The sequence below is a fragment of the Alligator sinensis genome, unplaced genomic scaffold (genome assembly GCF_000455745.1).
Source record: "Alligator sinensis unplaced genomic scaffold, ASM45574v1 scaffold178_1, whole genome shotgun sequence".
NCBI lineage: Eukaryota > Metazoa > Chordata > Crocodylia > Alligatoridae > Alligator > Alligator sinensis.
In genome coordinates this window covers 2,183,659-2,196,534 of record NW_005842031.1, presented here as the reverse complement: position 1 = coordinate 2,196,534, position 12,876 = coordinate 2,183,659, and the positions used below count along the sequence as shown (strand labels likewise).

Sequence of the window (12,876 nt, the reverse complement as noted above, 5' to 3'; positions counted from 1 at the left end):
TCCTGCTCAGGCAGTGACTAGCAATTTGACAGAATAAATAGCTCAGGAGCAACCCTAAGTAGCTCAGATTTGAGCACCAGTGACTGCCTCTAGGGCTGTACTCAGGTTGTCCCAAGGAAGTTTGAGCATGATGATATGTACTGTGATCTGCTCTGAGCTGCATGGACATCTCCTAGGTGTTTACAAATCAATACAATCTGGAATGATACTAATGTTTCAAACAGGCTGATATGTGAGAGTAATCATAGAATTAGATTAAACATTGTGAGGTAGTAATGCAACTTCAAGAGCCAGGATTCAAATATGGAGTCAGATAATAAAGTGTAGCTGAACTGCATAGAACAGTGGTTCTCAACTTTTTTACCCAGCAGGCCAGCTGGGCAGTGCCCAGTCCAACCTTGGGCCAGATCCCATCTGTGATTCCAATCCACTGCTCAGGGCCCCATCCAGCCATGCAGAGCAGAGCAGGAGAGGCAACCCGGCCCTAGCCTGGGCCTGCAAGGGGGGTAGGGGGCTTCACCCAGCCCTGTGGGTGGGGGAGGGGGAAGGTGGCATGACTCAGCCCCATTGGGGGAGGGGGTGTGGTTCAGCCTCATTCTGGTCCTTGGGGGAAGAGGACTTGACCCAGCTCTGCAGGGGAAAAGGGGATATGGCCTAGCTCCAATCTGGCCCCATGGGGGTAAAGAGGGCAAGGCCCAGCCCTATGAGGGGAAGGGAATATGACCTGTTTCCAACTGGGCTTGGGGTTTGGGAATTTGGCAGGAGGGATAGTGGCCGCATTAATGGCTATTTATGCCTGCTGCTAAATTTCCCAATTCATGGGGAGCCCCGTGAGCCAAGGCTCTATGGGCTACATTTGGCCTGTGGCCTGTAGGTCAGGCACCCCGGCACAGAACACAGATCATATACTTTTCTGAACCTGGTGCAACCCCCATTTCAGACCAGCTGCTGAAAACACAACCATTTCTTTGGTCCAGATGTCTTATTTTGCCATTCCTCTCCTGTAGGCCCAGAGGAATGGAGAGAGAGATTGAAAGAATCCTTTGTTTTTTGTTTGTTTGTTTTGTTTGGTTTGGTTGGTTTTTTGTTTTTGTTTTTTTACCAACAGTGGAGTTCTCATTTGCTAGACAATTAAAATGGGGCAACTCAGAGCTGGAGAATCTGGCTCACAGAATTTAACAGCAACATTTTTAATAAACTATGATCTGTGAATATCTATGTCTAATAAACAGTGAGTTTCCTAAATCCCTTATTTAACTTTTTGACACCAAGAGTTAGTATTTCCCAGTGGGTTACACACACACACACACACAATCCTCCCAACTCCAAGAGGTTAACACTTTATGAGGAGCTTGATATTCTACTTAATTTTCTCAGGAAGACGAAATACCATTCCAGAGGGAAAATGCAGCATTATAAACTTCTCTCCATTGCACCACTGATTTTCCCAACTGATATATTTCCCTGCATCTTTTATACAATAGTTCTTAACAATTAAGAATATGCCAAAATCAAAATTACAAATATTTTACCTGTACAAATGTGGTTAGAAAAGGCCACAATACTATAAATACATTGTTTTTAAAGCATTTATCACCTGTAGAAATCAACAACAGTATGTAGGTTATTTTCTGGCATATGTACTTTAAGCAGATGTAATTTATCTAATCATAGAGGCAGTAGCTCTGTATTATAGGTATAGTGATTCTCATGTTCAGCAAATAAATCAATAAGTTATTAAGGCAGAGTGAATAATTAACACTTAATAATGTTTAAATAAATTAACTTTTTCTATTTGTGAATTGTTTGTATACCAATTATAACATTCTCAGGTTTTTCATTATTTAAAATGATATGGGAATGTGTTTTGATATTCACAAGTTATGACTAGTGGATTTTGGCAGTTCCCAGTTTGAAATCTGTGCTTCATTGTTTAGATACGTAAAGGGGGGTATTTCATATTGCTTTTATATTGCTTTATACCCTAAATAGAATTTCTAGTGTGAGCTATGAAATTCCCAGTTTAGTGCACAATTTTGAATTCTGCTTCCAGTGAATATTTAACTTAACTATTCGCTTTTTACAAATATTCACATTTGAAGGCCTGTATGAAGTTAACATGAAAGTATTGCAAGGAAAGTAAGATAAGCTTTAAATGAGTTCTTTCCAGCACAATCATTCACTTATAGTTGCAAGAATACTGCCAGTTCCTACTCTCCTGAGGCCAAAATGTGGCTTAGCTACCATGGTAGAGCAGAGATTTAAGGGGACATAAGGTGTCCACAGATATATTTAAAAACTATTATTCTACTGTATTACGCATTTTAATACTTTATATTACAAGGCAAGTTTAAGAATATTTATTTTAAGTTGGGGATAGATTTGCTCATATATATTTAACATCTTTATTTCTGGCTACTAGCTGTGGACGTTGACGTGATTGGATATGACTGGAAGGAGAGCTGGGTTTAACATTCAGTGGGTTCAGCTCTGCAGTGCAGAAAGCCAGCAGAAGGTTTAGGTACCATATAAGTCCTACATCAGGCTTTCTTAAGTAAGACTTCAAGGTCACACAGGGACACAGGCCTTTCTTATGTCTGTAGTCCCATGGAAACATTTCTTCTGAAACATTTGTCATATAGCTATTTTACTTTTTTTATTTACTGAATAAAAAGGACAAGTTTTAAATTATTGGAACTCAAGAAAATTTCATTTCCTCTTTAGATTCCAGGTGTTTTTAACTCACCATTCAGAGCATCACCTGATTCCATGGAACTACGGTTGCAGAAAGCAAAGCCCTTGAGCCACAAACACCAGCAAATAAAGGAAAATCTTACTCAAGAGACTTCTGATTTTCCAACTTATACAAGTTCCTGGACCTTCCCTACGGTGCAGCCTCTTCCACCCATTGCCAGACAGAAACCTCAGGTAATGTGCATCAATAATTCTTAGACAACTAACTCTGTTGATAACATTCGTGTTATTAATAATATTGGTTCAGCCATTCAGGACATGTTCTCTTTCAAAGAAATATGTTTTCATTTTGAAGAAAGAAAGAAAATATTTTATTAAAGTTAAGGAGATGCAGATACACTATGCTGCATTTGAAAAAATAGGAAGATTTTAAAATTCCAAGAAGATATGACAACACTTAACACACATTACATGCTATATCTCCAGTTACAGATTTAACAATTATTATACAATTATAAATGTTTAAAAAAAATCAGAGAGGATACAAAATGTAGCCAATTGACAATGAAACATTTAGACTGTGTACAGACATTTAGGGAGATTAGGGGAAGATTAGATTGTGTTAAAAACAGCCACCTGATCTAACTTAGTTCACCCAGGTACAGACCTTACACTGGTTAGGTGGATCTACATATGAACGGTGCAGAAGTTCAGGACAGTTAGATTGGTCTAAAAATGGCCAACCTGATCTAAGTTAAGTGTACCTCTGAGGTAGTCTATCTTAGCTTGGGTCCAGTAAGACCAACTTTACTGAACTTCTGTACAGTTCCCAGTATAGGCCTGGGGCTGAGATAGTCTAGCTGCTGGCCTCAGCCCCAGAGCTGCACTCTTGCTACCTCTGACCTGGCACTGAGCTATTTTTAGCCACCTGGCCTTTCCCCCTATCTCCAGACAGACACCACCCCCAGCCCATCAAACCCACCATTCCATAAGCCACTTAGAATGCCAGTTTTATCAGCTTTCTCCAATGCTGGTAGCTGAGGAAATAAGTCCCAGTCAGGGAAGGGGCAGGAGGGATGGGGTTGTCTGAGGGTAGGGGTATTGGGGGGCTAAAAATAGCCCCTGGTCCCAGGAGGTAGGGGAGAGAGCACCCCATTTCTCCAAGACCTCCGTAGACTCCATGAGCCTCCCATATTGTGCCAAACCCCCCGAACCCCAGCAAACCCCTCTGCAGATCCTGCCTGCCCCCAGATCCCCCCTGTGGACTCTGCCTGCCCCCCCAATTCCCCTGTGGACCCCACTTGCCCCTGATCCCCCTGCAGACTCCCAATCCTCCCAGAGCCTATTAGCCTCCTTTACCACCCCCCACCCTCTCCCACTAGTCCCCCCCATCCTGACTTAGCTTAGATCAGGTAGCTATTTTACATGCGATCTAACCTCCTCCTAACCTCCCTGAATGTCTGTACACAGCCTTAAAGACACCCAGGTTGTTCAAACTAGACAACAAAAACAGTCTTTAATCCATTTCATTTAAGTTTTCATTCAAAGACCAGGAAGTACCTCTGTCAACATAAACATCTTCTGCATCTACTAGACATATGTCAGTTTTAATTACAAAAGATACTATCTATTTTATTTTTCATGACTCATGGTCTCAATTTGAATTTTAGTTGATGTCAACATATGCTCCTTTCATTTTTATTTATTTTTGCTATAAAGTAATGGCAACACTATTGTTACCACCATCAACCTCTGCTTGGAGTATAGCTAATCAACAAAGTTAGCAGGCTAAAAATATAAAAAATAATATCTTATTTGTATTTCTGGTTATTTTATTTTCATTTTGATGTGGTACTTATCTTTGTTCACCTCAGAGGCCAAAGGTACTGTGACACACCTTCAATGAGATATAACTATATGCCTCTAAGGATAGAAGTGGTAATCTTTTGCCTGATATAACCTATTACAAATGGAATTTCTGAATGTTTTGAAATAAAGGGGAAATTACAGTATTTTTGTTGCTAGTTTATTCTTGCAAAAAATATCTTGGTGTTATTCCATGGGTGGATCTTACAAGTCTGTGTTCTAGTTTGGAACATTTTATAAACCTTTCTAAATTTAAACATCCACACAAAGCAATGATATACAGATAGCCTTTCAGAACAAACCAGAAGAGTTCTGTTTATTTCCAGTACCTCAAAGTGGGAATTTACTATATAATACTTTAATCCTTTCAGCGCCCTGGGATGTACACTGTGGGGTAAATTTTCAAAGCACGCTGCGTGGATTTAGCTGCGCGACTCTTATTGATGTTAATGGGAGTCACACGGCTAAATCCCTGCACAGCACTTTGACAATTTAGGGTTGTGTGTCAAAGGAAAGGACATTGGTCTGAGCTGATGAAACAGCTGGATATGAAAGCCATACTGAATGCACAGGTTTAAAAGTTGTCTCATATGACAATAAGGAATCTAATTACTAGCCAGCCTTGTGTCTTAGTTCTCTATGTTAACACTTTTTGACCCTGTGCTTCTTTAATACATTAAGCCCTATGTTAGTCACTTGTGGTACTTAACTGCCCATCTAGATATCAGAAATTTGCTTTGCTTTCATGGATGATGCTAAAATAAGAATGGAATTTGTGCATTTAAGAAAACAAAATGTAATTATCTAACAGTTTTCTCCTAGGGAAACTGGTATTTGGTGCTTTATAGGTAAAATACTGTGTATGTAAGATAGTGTATATAAAGAAAAAGCTTTAATGATGCTGATATATCAGTTATATCAAATCTATCACTTTTATTACTGAATTAACTAGAATTACAGTCCAATGAAAGCACAGATAATACTGAAATTAGTCATCTCTTCATTAAAGGGTATTAATAACAGCAAGCACATTGCATTTTTTTTAGTTTCTTTTTCCCCTTTCTGGTAGCTATTACTGGAGTGGAGGACGGGCAATGAGGAAGTAGCATATGATTTCATTCAGATCATAATTTTCACTGTAGTTACCATGAGTTTCTGGTTTTATGATACAGTAATAGGAAAGTAACTCTACTGAATCTGTTGATCTGCCAACCCTTGACACATCATCTGGCAGACAACTCACTATCAAGATTTATCCTACTTGCTACCAGTGCTACAAAAGCAAACTGAATATTTTTTTGCTGGGGAAAGATTTTTTTCTCATATTCTGTTTTGTTTATGTAGGCAAGGAAGAAAAGTTGACTCTCTCTTGTATGCTGTCCTTGTGTTCCCAGGGAAGAGGCTACCTCTTCTGAAACAGGGCTCCTGTGATACTTACAAGCACTGCCAGGGCAGAGGTGTTTGTAAGGATCACTGTCCCAGCACACATCAACCTTGCTTTTTAGCTTGTAAAATGCAAGTAGGTGAGTGGATTAGTTAAGGGTTGTTATCTAGCTAGCTATCATAGACATTTCTAAGGTGCTTATCCCCATGGTAAGCTTCTTCCAAATACATGATTCAGAGAAAGGGGAGAATCTGCAGGGAAGGATTATAACAATCTTAATACTTTTAAATGATACCCCACTTTCATTTATAACAACAGAGTCCATATATGACAGACCTTTTCATAGTATCCTTTTTATTTGCTTCTGTTGGTAGTGACTTCTCTATAAACATCATTTAGGGAAATTTGAGAAAAGGGTTGAATATTTTAGCCTTCTGGTTAAAACCTTATCTAGTGTACTAGTAGTGAGAAATTCATGATAAAAAAAGAAATGTTATATCCACACAACGAGAAAAAAATACTATGTCCATGTATTATCCATTATAGGATATGTATCTATGTTTCTTATAGTTTATTTTTTAGTTACATAACAACATAGTTCAGGCAACTGGACACTTTTTTTTTTTCCTTCAGTCATAAAGCCATTTACTGCAAACATTTGCTATTATATGAGTGTTAATATATTTTTTAGAACTAATGTATATATTTTTCCTATAAATGTCTCTAATTAAATGTATGTTGTAGACCAACAAATGTTACTACTTTGAGGAAATTCCTCATGTATATATTATTCCCAAGCACCCTAATAACTTTTTTATTTCATTCCCTTTTAAAAAAAGAAAATGTATGTTGATTCCAGTAAAATACATTTATTTTTTGTGTAAACTTTCTGGAATTAAGTAGCACCTTTCAAAAAACATAATGATTATGTTATTTGCTTTCTTACAGTCTTTAAAAGGAACCTGAGAATCATGGAGCTGTGCCTTTAAAAAATAAAGTTCCAATAAAAATCTATTAACTTCTTTCAAATATAGCAATCCTCCTGTCCAGCTGTGAAAAGTACTAGATGATACTTATTTGCCATTTGTGTTATTTACGGTCCATGACTTTTATGGTAACTGGTTCCTATTATTGGTTTCTATTAATGTAAAACATAAGTGAACATAAATGAGGCGTGAATCATTTCTTTTTATTAGCCCCACAGTCTTCACTCAGTGCTTGCAGTAACTCCAGCTGGGACTTGTTAGTGATAACCTCTTTAAAGAAGGAAATCTTTAAGAATAAGGTGCATGATTAGGATTCTTTGTCCATTCATATTTTCAGAAGGTTTCACTACTTCATTGCAGGATCAGCAATAGCAGAAAAAAAATAAGAGTTAATTAGCAACCACTAAAGCCAAGTTGTCACAAATTGTACTGAGCTTAATATGGTATTAATTACGCTTCAAGTGAGTTCATATTGGTTACTACTGAAAGCCAGGTATGGTGTAAGTCACTTTTATAGTGCAAAAAAGGACTTTTTGCTGCTATATATCTATATCATTAAGTGATAGATACTGACTTAATCAGTTATTAAACAATATAATTATAGTTCTTCAAGTAAAATATTTAAAAATGTCAGGAAACCATGAGTGCACAGAATATAATAGAACATGAAATCTGACTCTTCACAAAAAAGTTTTCAAGAAATAGCAAATTCACCTGCAGTATTTATGTTGTTTTCACTTATATTAGAAGCATTAGTTATAATCTAGTTCTGCATTCCTTTAAAAATGTATATACTGCTATAATAAGAAAGACATTTCATAAAGGAATACAATTTCTTAATATGAAAACTGAAAAGTTTAGGCTTTTCAGGTGTTTTCACACAACTGCGGTATATGTGTGATCAGATTATTTTACTACTATGTTTATGTGGAAAAAAAAACTCTAATCACCCCATCATTTCTAGAAGTGTGTATTTTTTTACTAAGCAACTTACATTAATATTGAAAGAAATATCCCCATATGCATTTCTCACTCTCTATCTACTGTTTTAGAACATGTAACCGTAGTGTTATCCATCATTTTCTATCAGAATGAGTTGCTTTCATTAATTGTTTTGGAAGGAAAACCTTGCCCGTTCTTTTCAACTACTACATATACTCTTTCATCAGTGATATGTCACAAATGAATAAAAAGAAAAGAGAAGAACTGTAACCCCATAATAAAACACTTACCTTTTCCTATACCTATCAGGGGCCCTTTCGTGATACTGCTGAAGTATTGCTGCAACGCTACAAGCCTTTGGAACCAACCTTGCGAGTGGCAACATCAATCAATTCACTAGAGAAGGCCAGAGAGGAAATGAAAAGAGAGGAATGGAGAAACCGCATACATGACAATGAGTAAGTTTTTTGTTTTTTCTTATGTAGTTATAAGAACATTTTCTTTATTCCACTGCTTCCAGAAACCTTTCATGCCTGACAAAATGAAATGTCAAATTTGACAGGTTACCAGCAAAAATTCTACATACATATTTCTAAATCTGTGTTCTTATTATTTTATAAACTGTTTGGGGCAGAGACCTGTCTTGTATGTGCCATTTGCTCTTGTGAAACTAAAAAAGGATCTGTAAAAAATATTAATTATAATAATGTAGGATGCAAAAGATAGGTTTAATGGAAACAAATTTAGCAAACAAATTAAGAAAAACCCTTTCTACCTGCCTGGGGATAGACACTATCACAGTGTTTGTGCTCATGATGCTTAAGGACTGGTGGCTCAGTTCAAAAAGGGATTTATATGCATTTCTCGTGTTTTAGACAAAATGTATGCACCTTTTTTCTGATGTGAGAGTCATCAAAGTGCTGTTCAGATGTTTAGGCTTATGTGAAGGCCTAGGTTCTTTAGCTTAGATCCATACATTCCAATGCATCAGAGAGAATGGTCTCATGGTTTGGAATATATAGGTATTGCACATGCTTGGATTGTCAATCTTTTGTTTAAAGCATGCATGCATACATGTAAGGTAAACTTAAGCCAGGTTGGAATTCAATAAGGAAACAAGGGCATGAATAATGTATCCAACTGACCCAGTTTCCTGGGCATGCTACATGACTAGTCAGTCATATTACATGGTGTCTCTCAAGAACTCGTGTTCCAACAATCTGATTGGTAACTAAGTACTCACCCCTAATGTAAACATGCTGTGCTCTCCTGGCTTTCACTTATGAGTTTTATGACAGTTTCCGATAGCCAGGTTGGGTGACAATTTGAAAGGAAACAAAGGCTGTTTTTTACTAAAGGCAAGTTTGTTTTAGCCATCTACGGGAACCGGTTTATTTCTGACACCTTCATGACACTTTGCAATTGGATTTGCAAAGATAAACATTATAGGATAGTGCATGTATCCTTCCATTTCCAACATAGGCATTTCCTCAGATCAATGTATGTAGCATTTTTTCTGGAAATTAAATGTATGTGGAAAGTATCCAAAGCTCATGTCTTCAAGGTTAATAAAGAGCCACTAAGCATTTCAGAAGTATTTGAAACTCCATTTGAATAGAGAACAGCATGCAATGGGCATGTCTACACGTGATGGTACATCGCTGCAGCAATGTGCTATGGTGACATAGTGTCCAGGGGTGTCCACACAGGACTAGCAGCTACTTGGCCAACAGGAAGTGCTAAAGCACAGTACAATAACAATGTTGCTATAGGGCAACATGTAGATGTACCCAAAGTGAAGCACCTATCATGAGTAATGATATGGGCATATTTCATATACAAAAATGCTTTATAGCCCCTAAGCGATATTCATTTATCATACTATTATATAATATAATATAATATTAATAATGTCACCTTATTCAACAGATGTGTTCCCTATGTATATTTAGAACCTGTTTTGTTTTGTTACTGTTTAGTGACAAAAATAACGTTAGTATTTCTTGAACTTTTTATTGTAGAAACTAGGTTGCTATTGATGATCATTAAAAATTGTTTCTTACTTAGATTCTTTCCCACTTTACACATCATCAACACAATTATTATGTATGCTTCCATTTATTTGTGTAATTATATTTTAACCAAAAATGAAGCTGTGCCAATACTGAGTTTTATACCAACATAGCAAGGTTAAATTGAACCGTTAGTAACACTTTGTCTGCTGCAGAGAGCTTGAGTTGAAAATAGCATAATTATATAGGTAGATCCAAGTTCCAGATTTTGCTTTGATAACATTTATTAATGTGCATGATTTGAAAGAAAGAAAGAGAGAGAGAGAGAGAGAGAGAGAAGCTTGCTTTTCAGATCGCAGTTTAAGTTTGCAGAGCTAGTAACTTGAAAAACATGACTTTTTCTATTAATCTTAGCTGATTAGATCTGGGAGACATTAGGAGACAATGATGGTATTTTACCTGGGGGTTTTTAAAAAAAATGAGTCAGTTTATGCATTAGGACTCTGCTTATAAAAAACTGGAACTCTTGGTTCCAAAATGATATCTTTTATTAGACCAACTGGAAAATGGCAAGAAAATTGTCCTTTTCTGCAAGCTTTCGGGATCAAAGTCCCTTCATCAGGCTCTGGGAAAACTGTAGATGGTACAAGATGGTAAAAAGTCCCCATAGGTAGAAAATAAACTTCATTTTTGGACAGAGGGAGCTGAAGATGGAAGTCTGTCCCTCTAGGTCCATGAAAGTGTCTTTCTGAGCTGTGTTGAGTATCTCTTTGATGTGTTGATCAGGTAGAATTCCTTCCCTGGAGGTGTCAGATGACAAGCAGGGAGGCAAAAAAACTTCCTTGTTGCTCTGCAATGAAGTTTAAAATCCAAAATTGGCTGAAATTCGGCATTTTCCATGTTTCAGGGGTGTACTTGGTAGCTGTGTTGGTCTGAGACAAAAAGACATACAAAAAACTAGAACTCTTGGTTCCAAAATGATACTTTTTATTAGATCTACTGGAAAATGGCAAGAAAATTGTCCTTTTCTGCAAGCTTTCGGGATCAAAGTCCCTTCATCAGGCTCTGGGAAAAGTGTAGTTTGTACAAGATGGTAAAAAGTCCCCATAAGTAGGAAATAAAATAGGTATCCTGTGCTTATACAACTGTGCTGGCCCCATCAGTATGAAAAGCTGCCCTGGAGAAAAGCACAGAGCAACTTGCCCTCAGGAGTTTCTGAAGCCCAGTCAGTTGGTATCTGGGGACACTAGCCCCTTGTGCCAGCTAGACTGCTAAAGCAGCCCTAACCTAGACTGGCCCCTGCACCCTCTACCCACTGCAGCAGCCTGGCAGCCTGGCTGTGACCTGCTGCCACCTGTGACAGCATCCACCCCCTTGGACCTGCAGCCCCATGGCTGCAGTTGCCAGTGGGTCATGGCCATACAGTTGGCCTTTGTGTGGCATTGCTGTCATGTCTTTCCGTGGCCTGGACTCTGCCATCTGGTGAGCTAATGCCCAGAAGATGTGCTTATTGTGGTGGCCCACTTTGAACTGTCATAGCTTGTCTTCCTGGCCCCAAATGGCCAGGAGGTCAGCCACCTCTTCTCCCTTCCAGCTGGATCCCTGGTGCTGGCTCTGGGAAGGCTCCTCTGCCTGGGTCCAGCCACTTGCCTCACCAGCAGGGATGCTAGCATTCCATTTTTAAAATTACAAATGCTCTGAGAAAACAAAACCCAAATTCTCTCATTAAAATACCCAAAATCCACATTCTTCCATGATTAAAATGAAATACCACTATATACAGAGAGAGAGACAGAAAGATCAGTTGGACAATGTTCTATTGATATAGTTAAAAATTTAAAGCAATTTGGAAGCCTACGAGTGCCTCTATTATCATAATAAAATAAATTCTAAACATCTGTACACGTTGGCATTTGCTTTTGTTTTTTTATCATAGAAAAATCAGAGCTGCCCCTGCCCCCCATAAGATGTGGGGACTGCTGCAGCTAGACCTGCAACTGTTTTGTGGCACTGAGCAACACTGATATGCCTGTGCCCAGCCCCTGCCCATGCCCTTGCCTCTGACTTCCAACCAACAGTTTTGCATCCTATTCTCATAGGGAAGCTAGCAGGCTGTGGAGTAGATACCTACACAGTCAGGTGGTGGCCAACTGGCTTAGGAACCAGAGAGTGGTTATGGATGGGTCATTCTTGGCTTGGAAGGAGGTGGGCAGTAGGGTCCCACAGTGTTCGGTCCTTGGACCAAACTTATTTAATATCTTCATCAGCAATTTGGATGAGGGTGTGGAGAGCACCCTCTCCAAGTTTACAGATGATACCAAGTTATAGGGCAAAGTTAACACACCAGAGGGCAGGGAGCAGATACAGGCCTGGACAGGTTGCATCAATGGGCGGAACGAAATAGGATGCAATTCAACAAAGATAAATGTAAGGTACTCCACCCAGGAAGGAGGACTCCCCAGCACACCTATAGGTTGGGGGATGACCTCCTCAGCAGCTCAGAGGCTGAGAGAGATCTTCGAGTCATAGTTGACTCCAAGATGAACATGAGCCAGCAGTGTAATGAGGCTATCAACGAGACCAATTGCACCTTGATGTGTATTAGCAGATGCATGACCAACAGATCAAGGGAGGTGATGCTCCCCCTCTAAGTGGCATTGGTCAGGCTGCAGTTGGAGTACTGTGTCCAGTTTTGGGCACTGCACTTTTAGAGGGACACGAAGAATCTGGAGAGGGTTCAGAGGAGGGCCATTCATATGATTAGTGGCCTCCATGAAAGACCCTATGAGGGGAGGTTGAGAGATCTGGATCTCTTCAGCCTTCACAAGAGATGTCTGAGGGGAGACCTTGTAGCCACCTATAAGTTTATCAAGGGAGGACAACAGGGAATTGGCGATGCACTATTTACCCCAGTGCCCCAGGGAGATACTAGGAATAATGGGTGCAAACTAGTGGAGAGTAGATTTAGGTTAGACATTAGGAAGACATTTTT

The 12,876-nt window shown here is 38.8% G+C and overlaps 1 protein-coding gene across 1 annotated transcript in view; it reads left to right on the top strand.

Annotated features, from left to right (window-relative positions):
• The window catches only part of SPATA17 (spermatogenesis associated 17), a 174,239-nt gene that overhangs the window by 100,055 nt on the left and 61,308 nt on the right, over positions 1–12,876 (top strand). Inside the window, exons 7-8 of the mRNA XM_006022347.3 lie at positions 2,725–2,928; positions 8,182–8,330. Coding sequence (XP_006022409.2) covers positions 2,725–2,928; positions 8,182–8,330 — 353 coding nt within the window. The remainder of the gene's footprint in view (positions 1–2,724; positions 2,929–8,181; positions 8,331–12,876) is intronic.